The 21,159-nt window shown below is 49.7% G+C and overlaps 2 protein-coding genes across 10 annotated transcripts in view; one reads left to right on the top strand and one right to left on the bottom strand.

Moving 5' to 3' along the window:
- GRK4 (G protein-coupled receptor kinase 4) overlaps positions 1 to 11,568 on the bottom strand; it is a 68,500-nt gene extending 56,932 nt beyond the window's left edge. For 5 of the 9 annotated variants that reach the window (XR_012516796.1, XM_039468323.2, XM_074395800.1 and 2 more), the window contains exons 1-2: positions 10,668 to 11,568; positions 1,099 to 1,194 (exon numbers count right to left, since the gene is read on the bottom strand). Coding sequence is in view for 8 of the 9 variants with exons in the window: in XM_039468323.2 (XP_039324257.1) it covers positions 1,099 to 1,194; positions 10,668 to 11,568 (997 nt within the window). In the remaining variant the exon portion in view is untranslated. Of the gene's footprint in view, positions 1 to 1,098; positions 1,195 to 7,137; positions 7,275 to 9,019; positions 10,420 to 10,667 lie in introns of those variants that run through there. The other 4 variants (XM_074395805.1, XM_074395803.1, XM_074395806.1 and 1 more) reach the window with 4 other exon arrangements.
- Positions 11,567 to 21,159, top strand: part of NOP14 (NOP14 nucleolar protein) — a 27,582-nt gene continuing 17,989 nt past the window's right edge. Inside the window, exons 1-3 of the mRNA XM_003934635.4 lie at positions 11,567 to 11,749; positions 16,727 to 16,861; positions 17,360 to 17,501. Coding sequence (XP_003934684.1) covers positions 11,567 to 11,749; positions 16,727 to 16,861; positions 17,360 to 17,501 — 460 coding nt within the window. The remainder of the gene's footprint in view (positions 11,750 to 16,726; positions 16,862 to 17,359; positions 17,502 to 21,159) is intronic.

Genomic DNA, 21,159 nt, shown 5'->3' with positions numbered 1-21,159 from the left:
TCTATAAAATACTAAAACCTCTGTATGAAAAAGGACACTGTATGCCAAAGGTAAAAAAGCAACTTTATAAGATATATCCAGCCGGGCGCGGTGGCTCAAGCCTGTAATCCCAGCACTTTAGGAGGCCGAGGCGGGTGGATCACGAGGTCAAGAGATCGAGACCATCCTGGACAACATGGTGAAACCCCGTCTCCACTAAAAATACAAAAACATTAGCTGGGCATGGTGGCACGTGCCTGTAATCCCAGCTACTCAGGAGGCTGAGGCAGGAGAATTGCCTGAACCCAGGAGGTGGAGGTTGCGGTGAGCCGAGAACACGCCATTGCACTCCAGCCTGGGTAACAAGAGCGAAACTCTGTCTCAAAAAAAAAGATATATCCACATTGGATATAAAAGGATAACTTCTTTTATATATGAAAAGCTTTTATAAACAAATTAGAAAAGAAAAAAGGAAAAATTTTAAAAACTCAGCGGCAGTGTTCTACCCCATCCGTAATCAAGATAAGAAACCATTTTCAAACTCCAGTTTGGCATATATTAAAAATACTGGTAACAACCAGTATTAGCAAAGGCATGACAAAGAAAGCTTGTTACATACTGCTGGCAGAAAGGTAAACTGATACAACCTTTTGGGGTGATTGAGCAACACCAACATTTTAAATGCATGTGCCCTTTGAACGAAAAATTATATCTTTAAGAAGTAGTTATGATTGCTCTATAGACATGATTCTTTATCTGACTTCTTATGCTCAGGTCAGGACCTGTTGCTACCTCTCATTCTTTATAGTTGCAGAGTATTCTGTTATACTGATAGACCATATTTTTATTTGACTAATCCTTTCCTGAAGATCATTAGAAATTTTTCTTTCCTTTTTTCTTTCTTTCCCTTTTTCAAGCCAACAGCCAACTTTATAACTGCAGATCAGAAAATCTAAACAGTTTTCTCTTCTTTTTTTTTTCCTGAGAGGAATCATGAAGATATAAGGGGAATTTATCATAAAGCTTTTGAAACAAATACGGAACTCAAGAAAGTACCATCTAATGGGTGGTATAATGCCAGCTGGACTATCCAGGCACATGCAGGCACGATCTACTCACCAATGGAATGTCTGAGCTCACTGCACTGGCTGACAGGAGGCAACATCAGTATCTCCCTCCATTTTTTACTACGACCACTTTTTTTGCCATATCCTCCTGAATTTGGGAGAAAAAAGGCAATTTTTTAACAGTCAGAAATATCCAATTATAACAACTACTTCCACTAATACATCTTATCATTTCTGTTTGAGTGGGTACCTATGATGAGTAAAATACATGCTTATAATAATTTTTCTTATCTGGAAATCTGCTTAATGAAGTATAAAATTCCTGGGTGATAAAGGATTAGAAATCGTTCTACTATAAGGACACATGCACACGAATGTTCATTGCAGCACTATTTAAAATAGCAAAGACCTGGAACCAACCCAAATGCCCATCGATGATAGACTGGACAGGGAAAATGTGGCACATATACACCATGGAATACTATGCAGCCATAAAAAATGATGAATTCGTTTCCTTTGTAGGGACATGGATGAACCTGGAAACCATCACGCTCAGCAAACTGACACAAGAACAGAAAATCGAACACCACATGTTCTCACTCATAGGCGGGTGTTGAACAATGAGAACACATGGTCATAGGGAGGGGAGCATCACACACTGGGGTCTGTTGGGGGGATATAGGGGAGGGACAGCCAGGGGTGGAGAGTTGGGGAGAGATAGCATGGGGAGAAATGCCAGATACAGGTGAAGGGGAGGAAGGCAGCAAATTATGCTGCCATGTGTGTACCTATGCAACAATCTTGCATGTTCTTCACATGTACCCCAAAACCTAAAATGCAATTAAAGAAAAAAATTCCTGGGTGATGCAATCTGTCACTGGCTCTGCCATTTAGAAGCCATGGTGAGCCTCAGTTTCCAAATCTGTAAACCAGATCTAATATGACATATTGTTCAGGGTTGCTGATAAATATTTATCAAAGAAATATTTATTGAGCATCTGCTATGTACCAAACACCTTCAAAGCACTGGGAATACGATGGTAAAAAAAAAAGACAAAGTCCCTCCCTTGCATTCTAAATGGGGGAGTGAGATGACTTGGCTCTGGACCCCATACAAATCTCATCTCAAACCTAACACCTGCATGCATTTGAGATGGACCTGGTGAGAGTCCCGTAACTGGATCATCAGGACGGATTCCGCATGCTGTTCCCATGATAATGAGGGAGTTTTCAGGAGATCTGATGGGTTTTTTTTTTTTTTTTTAGATGGAGTCTCACTGTGTTGCCAGGCTGGGGTGCAATGGCACAATCTTGGCTCACTGCAACCTTCACCTCCCAGGTTCAAGTGATTCTCCTGCTCCAGCCTCCGGAGTAGCTGGGACTACAGGTGCACACCACCACGCCCAGCTAATGTTTTGTATTCTTAGTAGAGACAGGGCTTCACCATGTTGACCAGGATGGTCTTGATCTCTTGACCTTGTGATCCACCTGCCTCGGCCTCCCAAAGTGCTGGGATTACAGACATGAGCCACCGCGCCCGGCCAAGATCTGATGGTTTTAAAAGTGGCAGTTTCCCCTATGCTCTCTGTGTCCCTCTCATTCTCTCCTGCCACCATGTCAGACGTGCCTTGCTTCCTCCTTGCTTTCCACCACGATTGCAAGTTTCCTGAGGCCTCTCTAGCCATGAAGAACTGTGAGTCAATTCATCTCTTCTGTTTATAAATTACCCAGTCTCCAGTAGTATCTTCATAGCAATGTGAAGATGGACTAACACAGGGAGAGAGATGCACAAATCAGATAATGATAAGTGATAAGAAAAAACCAGCCAGTCACATAGTGATAAACAAAAGCAAGGTAAAGGTGGAGGGTGCAATTTTGACTAAGGTGGGATCAGAGACCTCCCTGTGACGGTCACATTTGGGCAGAGACCTGAAGGATGTGAGTGATAGTCTTGGGAAGTTCTGGGAAGAGAGCATCCATGGTGAAACAAGAATGGTGGAAAAGGCTACACTATTATACTTTAGAAAGATCTGTTAAACAAGCCCCATTTTTTTTTCTTTAACTCAGAGAAATAAGCATCTTCAATCTCAAGCCTTCAGGGCAGCTAAAATTTTACTAAATATCCAGAACATAATGGCTTAGGCTGGGTGACTAAGACTCCAGGACCATTTGGAAGAATTGGCACACCAGGGGAAAAGCCACATTGCCTTGGGAGATGACGGACTCTGTCTTAAATACGATGTGTGTGGAAAATTGTAAGAGACAGACGTTTGGAAGATGGGTAGACTGGGATGAGCCCAGAAGACATGCAGCTAGAGATACAGACTTGCTATCTGCAAAAAGATAACCATCGAAGATGCAAGTGTGTCTTCCTCAGCCTTCGTTTCGCTCTTCTACAGCACCCCTGCCCCCCCCCCGACTCAATACCTCAACTGAGGTCATGAGCTCTGGACTCACAGTCCACACCACCATATGTCCAGAGCACCTGACGTTCAACACGTCCACCTTAGATTCATTATCTTCCCCCTCAAATCCAGTCCACATTTTTCTTTTGTTAAGATGTGTTTATTTAATAAACATGTAACAACCACCTGCCAATGCCAGAGAATATGCTGAAATGCTGCATCAGTGACAGCCATGTCCCATGTCACTGATGGGTAGGGAAAGGGGAAGGTGCTCCTCCTGTCGCTTCACGGAGAACACAGAAACTCATTCCAGAGAAGCAGTAGGTACTGAAAAAAGGCCGTCATCTTTGGTTATGGGTCCTTTTTTTTTTCAGGGCTATTGCTGGGTCTCCCCTCAGTTGAGGTAAGAACTGTTCTTTGGGATACACCGTTTTTATCTGACCTCTTAAAGGAGTACAGAGCTGAGCTGCACTTGCCTGGTGCACTACTTTGCCCTCTGGATTCCATAAGTGGACAACAAGCATGATCTACAAGTGCCCCGGGACATGGCTTACATCTTCAGTGGTGCTTCTGTGCCCGAGCTGCCAAATCATTGAGTAGAGATCAAGTCCCTCTTGCTCTTATTCGTATTTCACTATCTCTTGGTCCCTGGCCTCTCCCAAACTTTATACTACTCAAGTAACTAGCGACGCATGGCAGCCTGGCTGCTACGTCCTTCCTTTCTGAAGCCTGACACCATCTGTAGGCTTAGAACCAGTACTTCCACCTTCTCAGGAGCCGAGCAGCAAGGCAGACAGGGCTTGGATGAGGTGGTGATGGCAGCAGTGGCCACAGCCAGTGGGAGCCAGGAACAGGTGGGGGTCCCGCCCCCTTGTGGGTTGGTGGAGTGGAAACCCCGCACTACTTAGAGCGGCTGCAGCTGCCCAGCCACAGCTGCCAACCCGGGCAGCCCAGTGCTCTCAGGCCCAGAAAGCCCCCCTGGTCCTGCAGGCTCAGAATTGCCCGTTCCCACTGCCTGGCCTCTCACTGCTCCTGGTACCTGCTCCAATTCTGGAGCAAAGCTGTGGCTGAGCCGGAGCACTGTCACGACCCACCCAGGTGTCACTGGCCTGTTTGGGGATTTGGTTACTGTATCACTCTCTCCTGATTTTTCAGAAGGTCAAACAACCTTCAGCATGGTGACATGGAACTTTAGCATGAGTGACTCCATTTTGGTTTGATTTGTTGGGCCTAGTACAGGAGCTCAGTACAAAACAATGGCCACTGTAAACAGTTAACAAGATCAAAAGCCCACTATGTTCCTGGGAGAAGTATGGTGCTGAAGAACTTGGATCGAGGATGAAGACAGCCTTGAACTGCTTGAGCCTTTCAACAACCTTCAAGCCCATAAACTTCAATCAGCAGAACTGCATCTGCAAAGCTCGGCACTGCTCAAGAAACCTGTGGAGGTTCATGTGTCTATCCATCTCAGCTGGCTCAAGGAGGAAAATGACCTGGGGGAGGGGCCATGGGACACGGTGAACAGAAGAGGGCAAATCTGGGCACGAATCAAGGAATGTTCCCACCCCCACAGGGCCCCTTCACGGATGGACCAGTGTCTACTGAGAGCACCCCGTTCTTCTGTTTCTAAAAGGGAGTTTCTACGATAGTCACCCTGCCTCTGCTCCCCACGGTTTATTAGGTATGAGGAGGGAAGACCATTTGGTTGTTTATGTAGGCTGCTGAATCCTGAGGAGCCACCGCGGGCCCTCACGGAGGAAACAGCAGGAGAGGTCATTCTGGTCTTTGAAGGGAGATTAGGATCCATGTAAGGGAAGGCTGTGCATGGATATTTGGTGGCCAGAGGGGCAGACGTGGCACGGCCAGCCAGCTGTCCTATGCTGATTCGAGACACACTCCCATGATGGAGAGTTGTTGCCAGGAAGTGTCTGCCCCAGTTGCACTTAAGTAGCCACGTGACACAGCAGCATACAAAACAGGTGTACCACTTGGTGACAGGTGCACCAACATCTCAGAAATCACCACTAAAGAATTTTTTCATGCAACCAGAATACCACCTGTTCCCCAAAAACTATCAGAATAAAAAACAACAAAAAAAGGGTGTACCCACTTCCAGGGTTGGACAATCCTCCATTTTCCCTGAGCTAAGTACTTTCCTCCATGACTGTCAGCTTCTCAGAGGGGGAGATCGTCTGTGTCCATTCATCCCTGTATCCCCAGAGCCAAGCTGAGTGGCTGGCACACAATAAATTGTTTTAGAATGAAGGTAAAGTAACTGGCACAGTCGTAGAGATGGCATAAAGAGGGTGCTGAGATATAAAGCCAGGTCTGGCTGGCTCCAAAGTCCATGATCTTAACTGCTATTCATACATTGAATCATTCATTCATTCAACAAATATTTACTGAGCATCTAATGTGTGCCACGCACTGTTCTAGGCACTAAAAGTGCAGTAGTGAACAAAGCAAATAAAACTTCCTCCTCTTATAAAGCTTACATTTTAGAGAAAAAGCCCGACACACACCATACAAGTAAAATTTAGAGTATCTAAGATAATAACAAGTGCCGTGGGGAAAAATAAAGGAAGGAAAATACAGAGTAAATGGGAGCTGGGGTGGCAGTGTGCATCTATAATCCCAGCTACGGGGGAGGCTCAGGCAGCCTCGCTTGAGCCCAGGAGTTCGAGGCCAGCCTAAGCAACATAAGGAGAACCTGTCTCCCAAAAAAAAAAAAAAAAAAGAGTAAATGAAGGGAGGGGTGGTGGCCAGGAAACTCCTCAGGTGAGAGAATAAACCCCGTAAGAACAACTTCTCGGGAGACAGAGGAAACCGTGTTGAGGCAGAGCGAGAGGGCGGATGAGGCTGCAGGGGCTCTTCAGGCCACTGCAGGGGCCACGGCTTTCACTCTGAGCTGTCTGGGAAGCCATGAAGAGGGTTCAGAGGGGCCAACACAATCTGACTTAAATTTTTGTGGGACTGCTCTGGTTGCTGTGCTGAGAACACGCTGTCGGGTGGAAAAGGCAGAAGCTGGCCGCAGCATTCCAGGTGAGATGCTGACGGCTTGAGCCACGTGATCGCCGTGGGGAAGGTGAGGAAAGGTGGATTCTGCTGCGTTGTGAAGCGAGGGTTGAACACGCTGTCCAAGGACTGAGAGTCGGGGTGTGAGGAAGTCAAGGGCAGCTCCACTAACTGAGCATTAACTGAGGCACAAACATCGGGGTGCTGGGTGAGTATTCGGGGCCTGGTGTAGGCCCTTTCTGGTACCAATGAGGCTTCCATATGATGATGTCAGGTAGGCAGCAGCACAGTGAGCCGCAACGTGAGTGGAGAGGCCCAGCCCACAGGCGTGGACTGGAGAGACAGTAGCTTGTTTCGAGCCACGGTACTACAAGAGCACAAGGGAGCAAGGGTGGATGGAGAAGGTGCGAAGTCCCTGGATGAGGATGGGGGGCATTTGATATTTAAAGGTCTAGAAGATAAAGGCTAGACTGCCTGGGGGACCAGCCCAGCAGCGGAACGGGAAGGGTGATGATGTGGAAGAGCGCGCTCTGGAAGCAAGCACAACCCACCCGGCGCAGCCCGTGGGGCAGCAAGACAAGGACCAAGAACTGATCCCTGCGACTTGGCAGGGGTGGCTTTGGTGAGGCGGTGGAGAGAACTCAGCACCCAGCACCTGACTCTGCACTTACTTGTTTGAAGAGCAAATAACAAGATCAGGTGTGGTGGCTCACGCCTGGAATTCCAGCATTTTGGGAGGCCGAGGCGGGCGGATCACTTTGGGTCAGGAGTTTGAGACCAGCCTGGGCAACATGATGGAACCCCATCTCTATAAAAAATACAAACATTAGCCAGGGATGGTGGTGTGCACCTGTAGTCCTAGCTACTCGGGAGGCTGAGGCAAGAGAATCGCTCGAGCCTGGGAGGCAGAGATTGCAGAGAGCCAAGATCACGCCACTGCACTCCAGCCTGGGTGACAGAGTGAGACCCTGTCTCAAAAAAAAACTTTTTTAAGAGTAATAACAAACACACACAGCAGTGCACACACTGCGTACCTCTAAACATGGGATCCCCACAAAATATTACTAGAGCTGGGGCATAGAGCTGCACACCACAGCTACACAAGGCCTCCTGGCTTGGTCTAAGGGACAGAGTGTCACAGGTTAAAGAGAGAGAGAAGGGGGCCCTCCCCACAGGTTCAGGGCACATGTGCTGAACCCTAGCAGCCACTCTACCCCTCGTTTAACGGTCCTTGGTTCCAAAAGTCTCCACTGGCACAGCACTCTCCTGCTGCTCTGCCCAGGCCCGGTCACGCTCCAGGCGGGCCGGCTGCGCTGTCGATACTACGCGAACACAAGCAGACCGGAAGGTAAAGGAATGGGCAAGGTGACGCAGAGTACAAGGACTCACGGGACCATGGCGAGGTCAACGGTGGCTGACAGGGGGCCGCAGGCATTTAACAGGAAGATCATCCACAGACACTAAAGTCTGGGCAGCATACTGGGTTGAAAACTGTCAGCGGAAAGTTTCTGAGGTCCCCAAAAGCAGGCAGTGAAGTGGGGCCACACTGTTTGGAGGCCCCAGGATCCCCTCTATGGGCTGCTTTTTTTTTTTTTTTTTTTTTTTTTTTTTTTGGAGATGGAGTCTGGCTCTGTTGCTTAGGCTAGAGTGCAATCTCAGCTCCCTGCAACCTCTGCCTCCTGGGTTCAAGCAATTCTCACAGTTCTGGCAGCTAGGAAGTCCAAGATCAAGACAGATTTGGTGTCTGGTGAGGGCCCACTCTCTGACTCACAGCTGGTACTTTCTTTCTGAGTCCTTCACATGGTGGAAGGAGTGAGGGGTATCTCCCCACTTGCTTTTATAAAGGCAATAATCCCCTTCACGAGGGCTCCTCTCTTACGACACAATCACCCCCCAAAGGCCCCACCTCCTAATTCCATCACCTTCGTACCTAAGACTCTAACATCAGAATTTTGGGGGAACACAAACATTCAGACCATAGGGAGGACCAGAGGCTGGGGGGATTAAGACTGACTGACTCCATTTGAAATAAATCCAGGACATGACCAGGCTCACTAATAATATTAAATCGACATTGCACTTCTCAGGACTAGAATGTAACTCTTGTGCTATGTTCATTCATTTCAAAGGTGAATTTTCTAGTACATGAGCCAAAGGAGCTAAACAAGAAGCTGTCTGTCCACGAATAGTTCCGTGTCCAAGAAGACACCTCCTGGTACGTCCTGGGAGATACTTGCAAGTAACAAATGCAGACATCGACTTGGAAAAACAGCCCTAAATTATAATGAACACTCAGCATATGTCCATACATTTCTAATACTATGTGTTCAACTTCTCTAACCATTAATCAAACTGTACCTAATGACTTTTTGAACACAGGAGCAAATGCTCTCTCAATGAGGCAGACCTCATAATCACACACCACAGAGCTAATATGAGATATTTCAGGGAAAGAAAGTAAAACTTTTGTTTTTCAAACATCACTGTGGTCCTAGGCTTTGTGGCAGAATCTGGTTTTACGTTGCCTAGCATTTATAGAGCACTTATATTTACCTCATTACCTAATCTCTGTAGCATTATAAGGAAGTCAGCTTGGTAGAATTCCTTTTCGTAAATTATATGCCGATAGGAAGGTAGTGTAAAAAGAAAACTGGCTGAGCTCCAATCTGGCTTCCACTAAGGATGATTCTCTTCCATGACCAGTTTGGAGTTCAGAGTGAGGGACAAGAGGCACAGTCGAGTGCTCCACTGAAACGAGTCTGATGAGAACGTACGGCGCTCTGGGACTCCCTAGGTGTCTTAAGGGAAAAAGATCCCATTCTCTTCCCCCCGCATTCTCAGTTCTTCCATTCAAAGTAGTGTGAGTAGGTACACAAAAATACTGAGAAGGTGAAGTATTTGCTCTCAACTTGTTTTCTTTTCTTTTTTTTTTTTTTCGATCGAATCTCAACTCTGTCACCCAGGCTGGAGTGCATTGGCGCACTCAGCTCACTGAAACCTCTGCCTCCGGGTTCAAGTGATTCTCCTGCCTCAACCTCCCGAACAGCTGGGATTACAGGCACCTGCCACTACACCCAGCTAATTGTTTCTATTTTTAGTAGAGGCAGGGTTTCACCATTTTAGCCAAGCTGGTCTCAAACTCCTGCTCATAATTTGCCCACCTCAGCCTCCCAAAGTGCTGGGATTACAGGCGTGAGCCACTGCGCCCGGCCTTGTTTTCAACTTTTTTAAAAAGACAGTCTTGCTGTATTTGCCCAGGCTGGACTCTCCTGGGCTCAAGCGATCCTCCCACCTTAGCTTCCAGAGTGGCTGGGTCTATCTGTGAGGCCACCACCCCTGACTCCAGACTGTCTTTTAAATATGCAGGCTGGCTGGTGTGGCACCTTGAGTTGGCATTTACCCCGTCCTGGAGCACAGGGTTCCAGCAGAGCTGCTCCATCACGCAAGGAAATGGAAGAAGCCCCCAATTCTGTGAGAGGGAAGGGGTGTGGAACCACTGTGGCTGGCACGGGAACCTGAGGTCGGAGGCTCTGTTGCCTGTTCTCTTGAGAGGCAAGAAACGGAGACAGGAGGTCTGAGACAGAGGATTGCGAGGGTCTCCTGGTGAAACGTTGGCCAACTGATACCTTCATACTGATAAAAGGGTGAATGCTTGCCAGCTTGTCCATCTGTCACCACGTTGTGCTAAGGCACACTTGACACACCATAAAGCCTCAGATCAAACCTCAAAACCAAGCAGCTGTCTTAAAAATAACATTGTCCTACAGTCGTTCACGGAAGGTTCTCGCCCAGAATGGTTTCCAGGGTGCTCTTTTTTGTCCGCCTGAAGACCATAAAGACGCGGTTCTTTTTCGGTGGGCCAGGTTGTCCGACACCTGCAGGACACTGCCTGCCCGATGCTGAAGCAACACTGTCACCGAGGTCACAGCTAGAGGACAGGACCAGGACACAGGGCCAGACTACCAAGAGCTTCTCTCATCTGGGCCCGGAGATGCGGACTGGGGACCTGGCCAGGGCAGCCTGACGGCACCGCCAGACCCCGGCTCGGGCTGGGTGCGGATCTGAGTGCCCCCAGCGGGAGGTGTCGGGGCTCTCCCGGGAAATCGAGGTTCTCCGGGGATGTCGGGTTCCTTCAGCCGGGCCAGGGGTCCCCGGGATTCCGGGCTCCCTGGGGCCATGGGGGCGCCTGCCGCGCACCCACCTTGACGCGCTTTCAGCAGCAGCGAGTTGGCCACGATGTTCTCAAGCTCCATGTCCCGGCGCCGCCGCCGCCGCCGGCGGATTCTGCGAAACCCAGGAGACTGACCGGGCGGAACACGGGGAGGCGCCGCCGCCTCCGCGCATAGCTCGCCGGGCGCCGCCCGGTTCTCCGGCCCCGGACACGGTCCCGGGGGGCTGGCCCGCCGCCGCCGCCACCACTGCCACCAGGGGGGCGGCTGCCGGCTCTGCCTCCGCCTCCGCCGCCACCACTGCCACCACGGGCGCCGCCGCCACCACTGCCACCAGGGGCTCCGCCGCCGCCGCCGCCGCCGCCGCCGGCCCTTGCCAGCAGGGGAGCGGTCGGGGCGAGGGGAGGGGGCAGCTCGACGGCGGCGGGTCCCAGCTGTCACCGGCGCCGCGCTGTCGCCCCGGCTCTTCTCGGCCCCATGGCCCTCGCCTTGCGCGCGCAACTCCCTCCTCAGGGCCGGGCCCCCGGGCAGCCCCGAGTCAATGCCGAGGCCCACCCCAGGCAGGGGCTCACCGGCAAGGGCGCCGCCGCGACCCGCACCGGGGTAGGCTCGGAGCCAACGGCTTAGCTCTAGTGGGAGCGTCCCTCGCCGCCGCGCCCGGGGCACTACAGCTCCCAGAAGGCCCTGCGCCGGGAGTACGCGGCGGGCCGCGGCGCGTAGCCTGCCGGGATTTATAGTCGCTGAGCCTATCAGCAAGTAAGTCGAGCAAAAGCCTACGGGCGCGGTGTTCATTTCTCGCGAGCTCCGAGGCGCTGCGCAATTCTCGCGAGACGAGGCAGGGAGGCTCATCCGCGGCCCGGCACGTGTTTCGGGGTGTCGCGCGCCGCGTCTCCTAGGATCTCGGCGCCTTGGGTGCAACCGGGCGGGCGCCATGGGGAAGGCCAAGAAGGTCAAGGCGCGAGGGGCGCCGGCGGGAGCGCGAGGGGGCCCGGCGAAGGCCAGCTCCAATCCGTTCGAGGTGAAAGTCAACAGGCAGAAGTTCCAGATCCTGGGCCGGAAGACGCGCCACGACGTGGGGCTGCCCGGGGTGTCCCGCGCGCGGGCCCTCAGGAAGGTCAGCGGCGGGGGGCGGGGGCGCGGGGGGCGCCGGACGGCAGGATCTGGGCCCCACGCTGCTCGCGGGCCGGCTGCGTCTGTCTCTCTGCGTCGGTTTTATCGTCTGAGTGGCGGAGGTCGTGACAGGGACACGGCACTAGCTCTGTAGTTCGAAAGCTTCTGCTGTTCTCTGGGCTGGAAAGACCTGGAAACTCGCCCTCTTGGAGACCCTGCACTCGGGTCGTTTCGGGGACTCCTCCAGCCGCGTCAGGCGGAGTCAGTCACCGCGGGCGGCGCCCTGGACAGCTGCTGGTTAACCCTTCCGCGTTTAGACTGAAGGCCCCGCCGGTTTGGGGGTCGTGGGTAGGGGTTGTATGGGATGCAGCGTCTGATGTTTGAGCGGCTCTCCCTGAAGCGCGTGACCTTGTTCCTTGGAAAGTCACGCTGTGGAAACTCATTGCTTCCTAGCTTTTTAAATATGATTAAAACATTTTTTTTTTTGGTTCACCGAGGAACATACAGTCGTAGCTTGGTGAAAAAGTTAAGGCACAGAAAGGACAAGTGAGTTTCCTAAGGTCACACAGCTGGTAAGGGCTGGCCACATGTCAACGTCTGCAGAGCCTTCTTGGTACCCTGAGCGCTCCTGTTGGAGCTTGCTTCTAGGTTCTGGGAGATCAAGGTAAATACGTCCTGCCCCCGCCTTCATGAGCTCCTGATCTCTATTTCATCACAGTGTGCAAGCTGGGTGGTCTTTGAATTAAATCAGATACTATCCTTAGCTGCACAAAGATGACAGCGTGTATAATAGGCAAGGTAGACTTACAGCTGACTTTGATAAGAGCCCCACATTACACACCCCAGGGCAGGAGTTCGAGATTAAGGTAGTGTAGTCCCGAGAATAGACACGTTTGTCTTCACTGAAGCCTCTCAGTTTTCTCATTTCTGAAGTAGAGATAATAATATACATCCTACTCCTCGTGGTGGTTTATGAAAATTAAATAAGATAGGACATATAGCACATAGCAAGTATGCTCTAAATACTGTTATTCTTTTTTTTGAGACAGAGTTTCACTCTTGTTACCCAGGCTGGAGTGCAATGGCGTGATCTTGGCTCACCGCAACCTCCGCCTCCTGGGTTCAGGCAATTCTCCTGCCTCAGCCTCCTGAGTAGCTGGGATTACAGGCACGCACCACCATGCCCAGCTAATTTTTGTATTTTTTTGTATTTTTGTAAATTTTGTATTTTTTTGTATTTTTAGTAGAGACGGGGTTTCACCATGTTGACCAGGATGGTCTCGATCTCTTGACCTCGTGATCCACCCGCCTCGGCCTCCCAAAGTGCTGGGATTACAGGCTTGAGCCACTGCGCCCGGCAATACTGTTATTCTTAACCTTCTCGGCTTGTTGTTCGAGTCCCGCACAACCTGGCTGTTGTCCTTGAGTCTTGTCTTGCTCGGTTTGTCCCGAAAGGCCTGCCCCACCTCCCAGAGTCTCTAAAAGGCCACCTCAGGTTCACCACCCAATCTGTGTAGCCCAAGCAGGACAGGCTGCTCAGACTTCTGGCACTGAGCAGGTCCACCTCGCTTCTCTGTGCTGAAGGCCTGGGAGAGGGGCCGGAATTGCCTCTCCTTTTTGGATCTCCAGTGCTTGTCCCGTGGTAGAAACACAAATATTTGAAGAAATCAAAAGTGGAACCTGAGTGCCTCAGGAGATCACAGGAAAAAGTGTAATAGGAAAGTCCACAACTTCTTCCTAGAGGGAATTACAGTCAAGCTCTGCAGGGGGTGTGGCGCTCAGCATGGACAGCAGGTCGTTCAGTTGACTCCGAGCTCAAGCTCCGTGACACATGCAGGGGCACGGGCCGCCAGCAGCACGTAGGAGGTCTTGTCATGTGATCTGGTCCCTTAGAAATAAACGGGCTGGGCCGGGCGCGGTGGCTCACACCTGTAATCCCAGCACTTTGGGAGGCTGAGACGGGTGGATCACGAGGTCAAGAGATTGAGACCATCCTGGCCAACATGGTGAAACCCCGTCTCTACTAAAAATACAAAAATTAGCTGGGCGTGGTGACATGTGCCTGTAATCCCAGCTACTCGGGAGGCTGAGGCAGGAGATAGTGCTTGAACTCGGGAGGCAGAGGTTGCAGTGAGCCGAGATTGCGCCACTGCACTCCAGCCTGGTGACAGAGCAAGACTCTGTCTCAAAAAAAAAAAAGAAATAAATGGGCCGTCTGGGTTGGCTTTTCTCTACTGGTCGGTCGTAGCACTCGGAGGGACGCAGTCTGGCAGGAAGAGGGCAGGCTCTTTGTTTAGACTGCCGGGCTCCAGTTTCAGGATATCACCTTAGAGCTGTGCCTCAGTTTCCTTATTTCTGAAATAATTTATGAAATAAGTTATATTAATATAGTTGTTGATCAGTAACTATATTATTAATATGATTGCTGATCCCTTACAGTTGGTCAGGCATTGTGCCAAGCGGTTTACATTTTATCCTCATCCTTACGAGGGGGAAGTACTGTCATCCCCATTTTATGCCATAAATTCAGTATAATGTCACAACATTTATTATAGTTTAAGAAAGAGAGAATCAGAATAATGTAGAATAACTAGTATTATGTATTTATAGCCTAAGGGTTGTTCTTCACTAAGATTTATCCATAGAATCGTATTCCAGATAATAAGAACTCATGTTTTTAGAGGCAGAGATGGCTGATGCCTGCCCCATCTACCTCCTTCCTGCTAGAAGCAAGTAATTCTCCCTCCCTCTGCAGAGACAGGCCTCAAAAGTCTTCTCAGTGTAGCCTGTAAGCAGCTTCTGTCTGTACCGAATTCATTGAGCAGTACAGGCTAACACATGTAATGTGCTCCCATCTGACTGCCGGCTAGACCTTGTGATTTAAATGGTGGGATGTTGTTTTAAATGTTTACTCTGCAGATAAAGAGTGCTGAAGGTCCAGAGAGCTTAACCTCATTCAGTGCTGTGTATGGTTCACTACCAGCACCCAGCAGAGTCTCATTCTGGCTCGTTCCTTCTCCGTCTCATAACATTCAACCGATGGCTCCTAAATTCAAGTGACGACGACGGAGCCCTCTGGTCTATCTGGGGACACTTGCTGTCTTTAGACTCCAGTTCAGGAAATTGTACCCACGTGTTTTTAACAAACATGGTTTAACACTGACACAGTAGGAAGTTACTAGGGATTAAGAATTCAGGTTGTTTGCAAAGAACTTGGTTCTTGAAGCATTCTTGAAGAAAATGACAAAAATTGCCTTGGAAGGATTTATGGAACTAATGGATGGCTTCCGACTCTTTAGGCAGCAGAGGGGCTTTTGGATGCATTTTAAGTCCGCTAGAACTTTCGCATTCCAAAGTGAGATCAGAGAAATGGTTTTTTCACCTCCTTTTCTCCTGTCCACGATTAATGTTTCGGTTGACCTCTTCAGATGGAATGTGCTGTAAATGGAAAGGAGGGCCAGGCGTGCTTCCGTCCCTGCCGTGGCATCTTCTGCTCTTGCCCAGCTGCTGCTTAACTCCCTACACTCTCCTTTCCTCCTCTTCTGTTTTTCTTTTGAGACAGTCTCGCTCTGTCACCCAGGTTGGAGTGCAGTGGCGCACTCTTGGCTCACTGCAACCTTCGCCTCCTGAGTTCGAGCAATTCTGCTTCAGCCTCGCCAGCAGCCGGGACTACAAGCACGTGCCACCGCACCCAGCTACTGTTTGTGTTTTCGGTAGAGACTGTTTCACCGTTTTCGCCAAGATGGTCTCAATCTCCTGACCTCGTGATTTGCCTGCCTCGGCATCCCAAAGTGCTGGGATGACAGGTGTGAGCCACCTCTCCCAGCCTCCTTTCCTCTTCTTCCAGCTCCTGGTTTTGACCTTAAGTATGGGTTTCTTAGCCTTTAAGTTCATCTCCAACCCTGGGGAAGTGACCTATGTCTGGAGCAAAATCTGGCCTGTCCCCTTCTGAAACAGAAGTGGCAATGACCAGAGTGGCAATGACCAGGTCACCACATAGTCCCTCCTGCCACACACACACATTCCTTCAAAGTGACTTCACAAATCAGAGGAATCCCTGAAGAAAGCAAGAACACTTACGTCTGTGGTTAGATCAGCAGTTTCCAGTGTCTGCCAAGGCACCAGTTTGTGATGGGTTTGTAAAGCGCTGAATTGGATCATTCCAGGGCCTTCCATTGCATCTAGATTGTGCCTTGGTGCCAGTTCCTTTTGGAATCGCTGTGTCAACACCAGTGTAATGGCAGTTCCTTAGCGAATAGAAGAATTTTTGCAGCGGGGAAGAGTTTGCAATGTGGCTGTCTCGGGTTGCAGAGGCCACACGTTCCTCACCCACCTCTGTCCTCTCCCAGCTTTAGAGAATTCAACCTCCAGGACAGCCAACTTTGAATGATATTAAACTTGTTCTTTTTGTTGCTGCTGGGAAAATAGCAAATGATTTGATACTCGCTCTCTGTGTTTAAAATGCTGTTCCTCTTGGTGTTGTAAAGGGTAAAGCCTAGACTGTGGCCTCACTCACTCGTTTATGGCTTTGGTCTAATATGAACCCACAACTGTACATTCCTTAGGAGTGCCTTTGATGGGAAAGGGTACCCTTCTCCATGTTGGAAGGGGTCTAACCCCGTTTCCACTTTTCCAAATGATTCTGGTGCACACTTCCTTAAACCATAAGGCAGCTGTTATGTCCGAGGGAGCCGTTCAGACCTTGAGCTGGACCAGTGTGCTTTTTATGCTTCCTTTTGGCACCAACAGACTCTAAAGAGGTAAAGAAAGTGATTGGTCCGTTACCATCGAGAGTGTTGTTTTGGTCCTCTCAAAATTCTGTCGCCAGTAGAGCAAGCCTGTCATGGAGGAAAGCGGATTGTGTGTGAGCTCCGATGTCACCGAGCTTCGCCCTGAACTTCAGAGTGTGCACTCTTCTCATGTGCCCTTTAGTGGAAATCATGAGTTTTTTTGTGAGATTGTGTTATGACCTGTTTTCCAGCGTACACAGACTTTACTGAAGGAGTACAAAGAAAGGGATAAGTCCAATGTGTTCAGAGATAAACGCTTTGGAGAGTACAACAGCAGCATGACCCCCGAGGAGAAGATGATGAAGCGGTTTGCTCTGGAACAGCAGGTATGGATAGAAACTGGAGGAGGGCTTTTGCTGTACAGTCACAGAGAAGCCAAGCTCAGGGGGAAGTCAATTCTGCACGTTCCGCATGTGCCTGGGCACTCGTAAGGTCCGGGGCATAGCCCTTGAACCCTGTGCTTACCTGGCTAGGCCAAAGGTGAAGCTGCTGCTTCTGCAGATGTTAGCTAAACAGATACGTGTCTTTACTGCGCAGCAGCAGTGTGTCCAAGAGTTCTCAGCCGAGCTGCTGCCTTCAGCTCTGTTGGGTGGAGAGCCAGGGGCCTGAGCAGCACTGCTGGGGCGGATAGCGGCCCCTGCGTTTATTGAAGAATCCCCCCCTCCCCGCCCTGAGTTCCGTTTATGTCTGAGTCATTGCTTAGTTGACCTAGAATACTCGGCTGCACTGTCATATTTCAGATGTAATGGAAACACATACATACACATTTTTTTGCTGTGAAATGAAAGTGGTAATTTTGGGAAACTTTTTTTCTCTTCTGTCAGCGCCATCATGAGAAAAAAAGCATCTACAATCTAAACGAAGATGAAGAATTGACTCATTATGGCCAATCATTGGCAGACATTGAGAAGCACAATGACATTGTGGACAGTGACAGCGACACTGAGGATCGAGGGGCGCTGTCCGGTGAGGCTGGGGTGCCCTGCACGGGCCTGTGGGCGTGGAGCCAGGGAGGGTCTGTTCTTTGTTAGACTTCCTCCTGCGCTTCTTGGAGACTAGAGAAAGTTATCACATGAAAGTTTTCTTTTTTAAGTTTTCAGAACTTTAAGGTGGTGTATAGATAGATGCTTTTATGGGCCAAGAAAGCATGTTGATATCCATTATTTCATTTAAACCTCACAGTGGCTGGTTCCACCCATGAGCTCAGAGAAATAAGGTGTTTTGCCTGATGCCAGAGTCAGAGCCGTGGGTAGAACCCACCTCACCGACTCCAGGCGGCTCACCGAACTGCACTACCCTGCTCCCCCAATTTTATGAATTCCAGCCTAATGTTTGTACCAGTGGTGTTTATGTGGTTCTTTCAGCCTTTACTTACTATGGAATTATGGCAGTTTGAAGAAAACAATATTGAGCCTCATATCTGTAGATAACAACATGAAACAGGTGAATGTTGGCCTTAAATAACATTAACGGAGTTTAAGGTTCAGTTCGGGCTGACTGTCTTGAACCCTCTTTATAAGGCTTCTGTCCTGACATCAATTACTTGGCATTTCTTCTAAGTTAAGTAGGTCCCATTTCCAGCATCTTCAGAACAAAGCTGCACCAACCTAAACGGACTCAAAGCTTTGTCTTCGTGTGTGAAAGTTAAGGCGTTAAAACCTTGGGCTGCCTTTCGATACCTGGCTAATCCAAGGGGTAAAAGGCTTAGGAGTTAAGGCAGCAAGCCTGTGGTGCAGAGCCTGCCGTCTGTCACACACCAGGAGGAGGCCGCGGGCTTCACAGGTGTGAAGAGAATGGCCGGTTATTTCAGCCTCTGTGTGATCTCTTTGCTTTTTTCATTGTTCAAGACTTCTCGTGTGTTCTTAGCTGTAAAACGCATTCCCTGGGAGATCCCAGCTCCCCAAGACTGAAGGCAGCTGCCTTGGTGTGAGCTTGGCCAGTGCATTCCCCTCATGGCCAGGAAGTGTTGAAGTTACATTCCCAGGTTACTAGAGCAGAAGTAGGGCTCAGTCCTGGGAATTCAGCTGTTCATTCCTGACTTCCTAGCCTTTGATTTTGATTATGAGTTTACCAAAACCCGCGTGATTTTTATAAAAGAAAAGCCTCTTACATGTGAAAATAAATATACTGACTGCAATTTTTAAATGAGTCATGGGGAAACATTCTTCTTTGTTCAGCTGTCACATAGTATGTTCGCTTAGATTAGGAGAATTTCATCTTAAAAACCACCCCGTGAGCTAGGTGTGACCCACTTTACAGCTGTGGAAGCTGAGACTGAGGACAGAAGGTGGTGGTACTTGCTCATGCCTCGTAGCCGGGGGGAGCTGGGTTTCAAATGCCAGGTGGCCTGACTCCTAAATTGTAGCCGCTGTGTGCTGTTTCACCTACTGTAAAATACACTGTGTTTACACTTCAAAATAACTAGATACATAAAAAAGGCTTTCTAACCAAATCCTTTTCTGAATCTTTTATATAATTGATACAAGCTTATTAGTTGGTATTTTACAAATCTTTCTTTTCGGAAAATACTGTAATGGTACATACACACCATGGAATACTGTGCAGCCATAAAAAAGAATGAGATCATGTCTTTTGTGGAAATGTGGATGGAACCGGAGGGCATCCCTCATCCTTAGCAAACTAATGCGGGAACAGAAAACCACATGCTGTATTTTCTCACTTATAAGTGGGAGCTAAATGATGAGGACTCTTGAGTACAAAGACGTAAACAGCAGACATGGGGATCTGCTTGAGAGGAAGGGAGAGGAGCAGAAATGGTCACTGTTGGGTACCGGACTTAGTACCTGGGTGATGAAATAATCTGTCCAACAAACCTGGACACAAATTTACCTGTGTAACAAACCTTCACATGTTCCCCCAAACCTAAAATAAAAGATTTTTTAAAAAACAAAAGGAAAATATTATGATCAACCTTGGATTACTAGAATACTGAAAGTAGTGTTTTCTGATATGCTGAGTTTACCAGGAAGGAAGTCATTCACTTCTGCAAATCAGGAATCAATCATTCATTCATTCACTTACCAATACTGGTTTGTGTGCCAGGCACCGTTCTCAATTCCAGAGAAATGGCAGTGTCAGAACAAAGAACTGTGCCCTCTTTCAGCTCACATTTTATGGGGAGACCCAAACATGAAACAAATATGTCACCAGATTATGCTGTCTGATCAAAGCTGGAGCTGCTGTGGAGGAAGAACCAGGAGAGGGTGGCACGTGACACTGTGGAGTCTCATTCAGCCTCGCCGGAGTGCGGGAGCGTGACCACGGCTCACTGCGGCCTTGGATTCCTGGGCTCAAGCAGTCCTCCCATCTCAGCCTCCGGAGTAGCTGGGACTACAGGTGTGCACTGCCATGCCTGGCCGAGACTTTGCTTTTACTTGAGAAAAGGAGTCGAGGTGTTGGAGCCAAGGAATTACATAGTGTTGTGATAGGACAGGGACGACGGGATTTCCCAACGGATCGGATACAGATGTGGGAGGCACCATCAAGGGTTACTCCACGGGGGTGTGGCCTGGGCATCCAGGAAGATGGAACCACCGTTCCCTGACATGAGAAGACTGCGGGACAGATGGGTTTGGGGCGAGTTTGAAACGCTTGCTAGGCATCCACGGGGCAGTGCTGGAGGTGCAGTCTGGAGTTCAGGGAGCATGCAGGCCGGAGACGGGATGGATGCGGTCAGCAGAGAGACTGCTGAACGGGCCGCCAAGAGGATAGGAGTAGTTAGAAGAGAGACAGCAGGAACTGGCCTTAGGCGTTGGAGAAGAGGGGACAGCGAGGCCTGGCGGGGCTGGGCTAGAGGCCGAGAGGAAGCCTTTCTAGGTGAGTGAGTGGCGAATGTGTCGAGCACTGCTGGTCGTGAGAGGAAGGCCGCAGACTCCCCCATCAGTCAGGAGGACTGCACTTCAGAGGAGAGGCCGGGGAGAGCCACAGAGGGTGAAGAGAAGGGAGTGGAGGTTGGGAACCCGCCCTGCTGGCCAGAGAGCTGCTGGCATGCTGGAGCCCCAGGCTGGAGAAGCTATGTCAACCTTGGTTTCTGTTAGGACGTGGGCCTTTGGGTAAATCATTTCCCATCTGAGCCTGTTTTCATTTGAGAAGCTGGGTTTTTAAAGGTTTCTTTTCTCCACATTTGATGTTTCCTACTATGTGGAATTTCTCTTCTGCCCTAGTGAGTAGAGCAGGTTGAAGATGGGTGGCCTGCTGGACAGTTCCTGCTCCTGCCCTTAGCTCAGGGCTCTAGAGTCTCCGGCCCTGCCCGAGGAGGTGGGAGGGGCACGGGTCGTGCCGCTGAGCCTGGGCGACACTCGCTACCAAGACTCAGTCCAGCTTGTTCTGGGCTTGCCAGTCTTCACTAGAACCAGCACAACCAAAAATAGGTGCTTGGTGTTTTCTGCCACTTGGGTTATAGCCAATTGGGAAGTTAATGGGTCTGGGTTTTCTCAGAGTGGCTCACCTTGGGTATTTCCCAAGTGCCATTGTGCCTGTGGTCTCAGGCCAGCAGTAGTGTGAGCATTTTTTTCTCAAATGTGGAAATCTCCAGACTGCTCTGGGGGAAGCGCCGGCAGAGTGCTACAGGAAACGCTTCGCACGCCGGGGCTGGGCTTCACTG

Source organism: Saimiri boliviensis, chromosome 3 (assembly GCF_048565385.1).
Source record: "Saimiri boliviensis isolate mSaiBol1 chromosome 3, mSaiBol1.pri, whole genome shotgun sequence".
Lineage (NCBI taxonomy): Eukaryota > Metazoa > Chordata > Mammalia > Primates > Cebidae > Saimiri > Saimiri boliviensis.
Note: the sequence above shows the minus strand (reverse complement) of the source record. Positions and strands in the feature narration are given on the sequence as shown.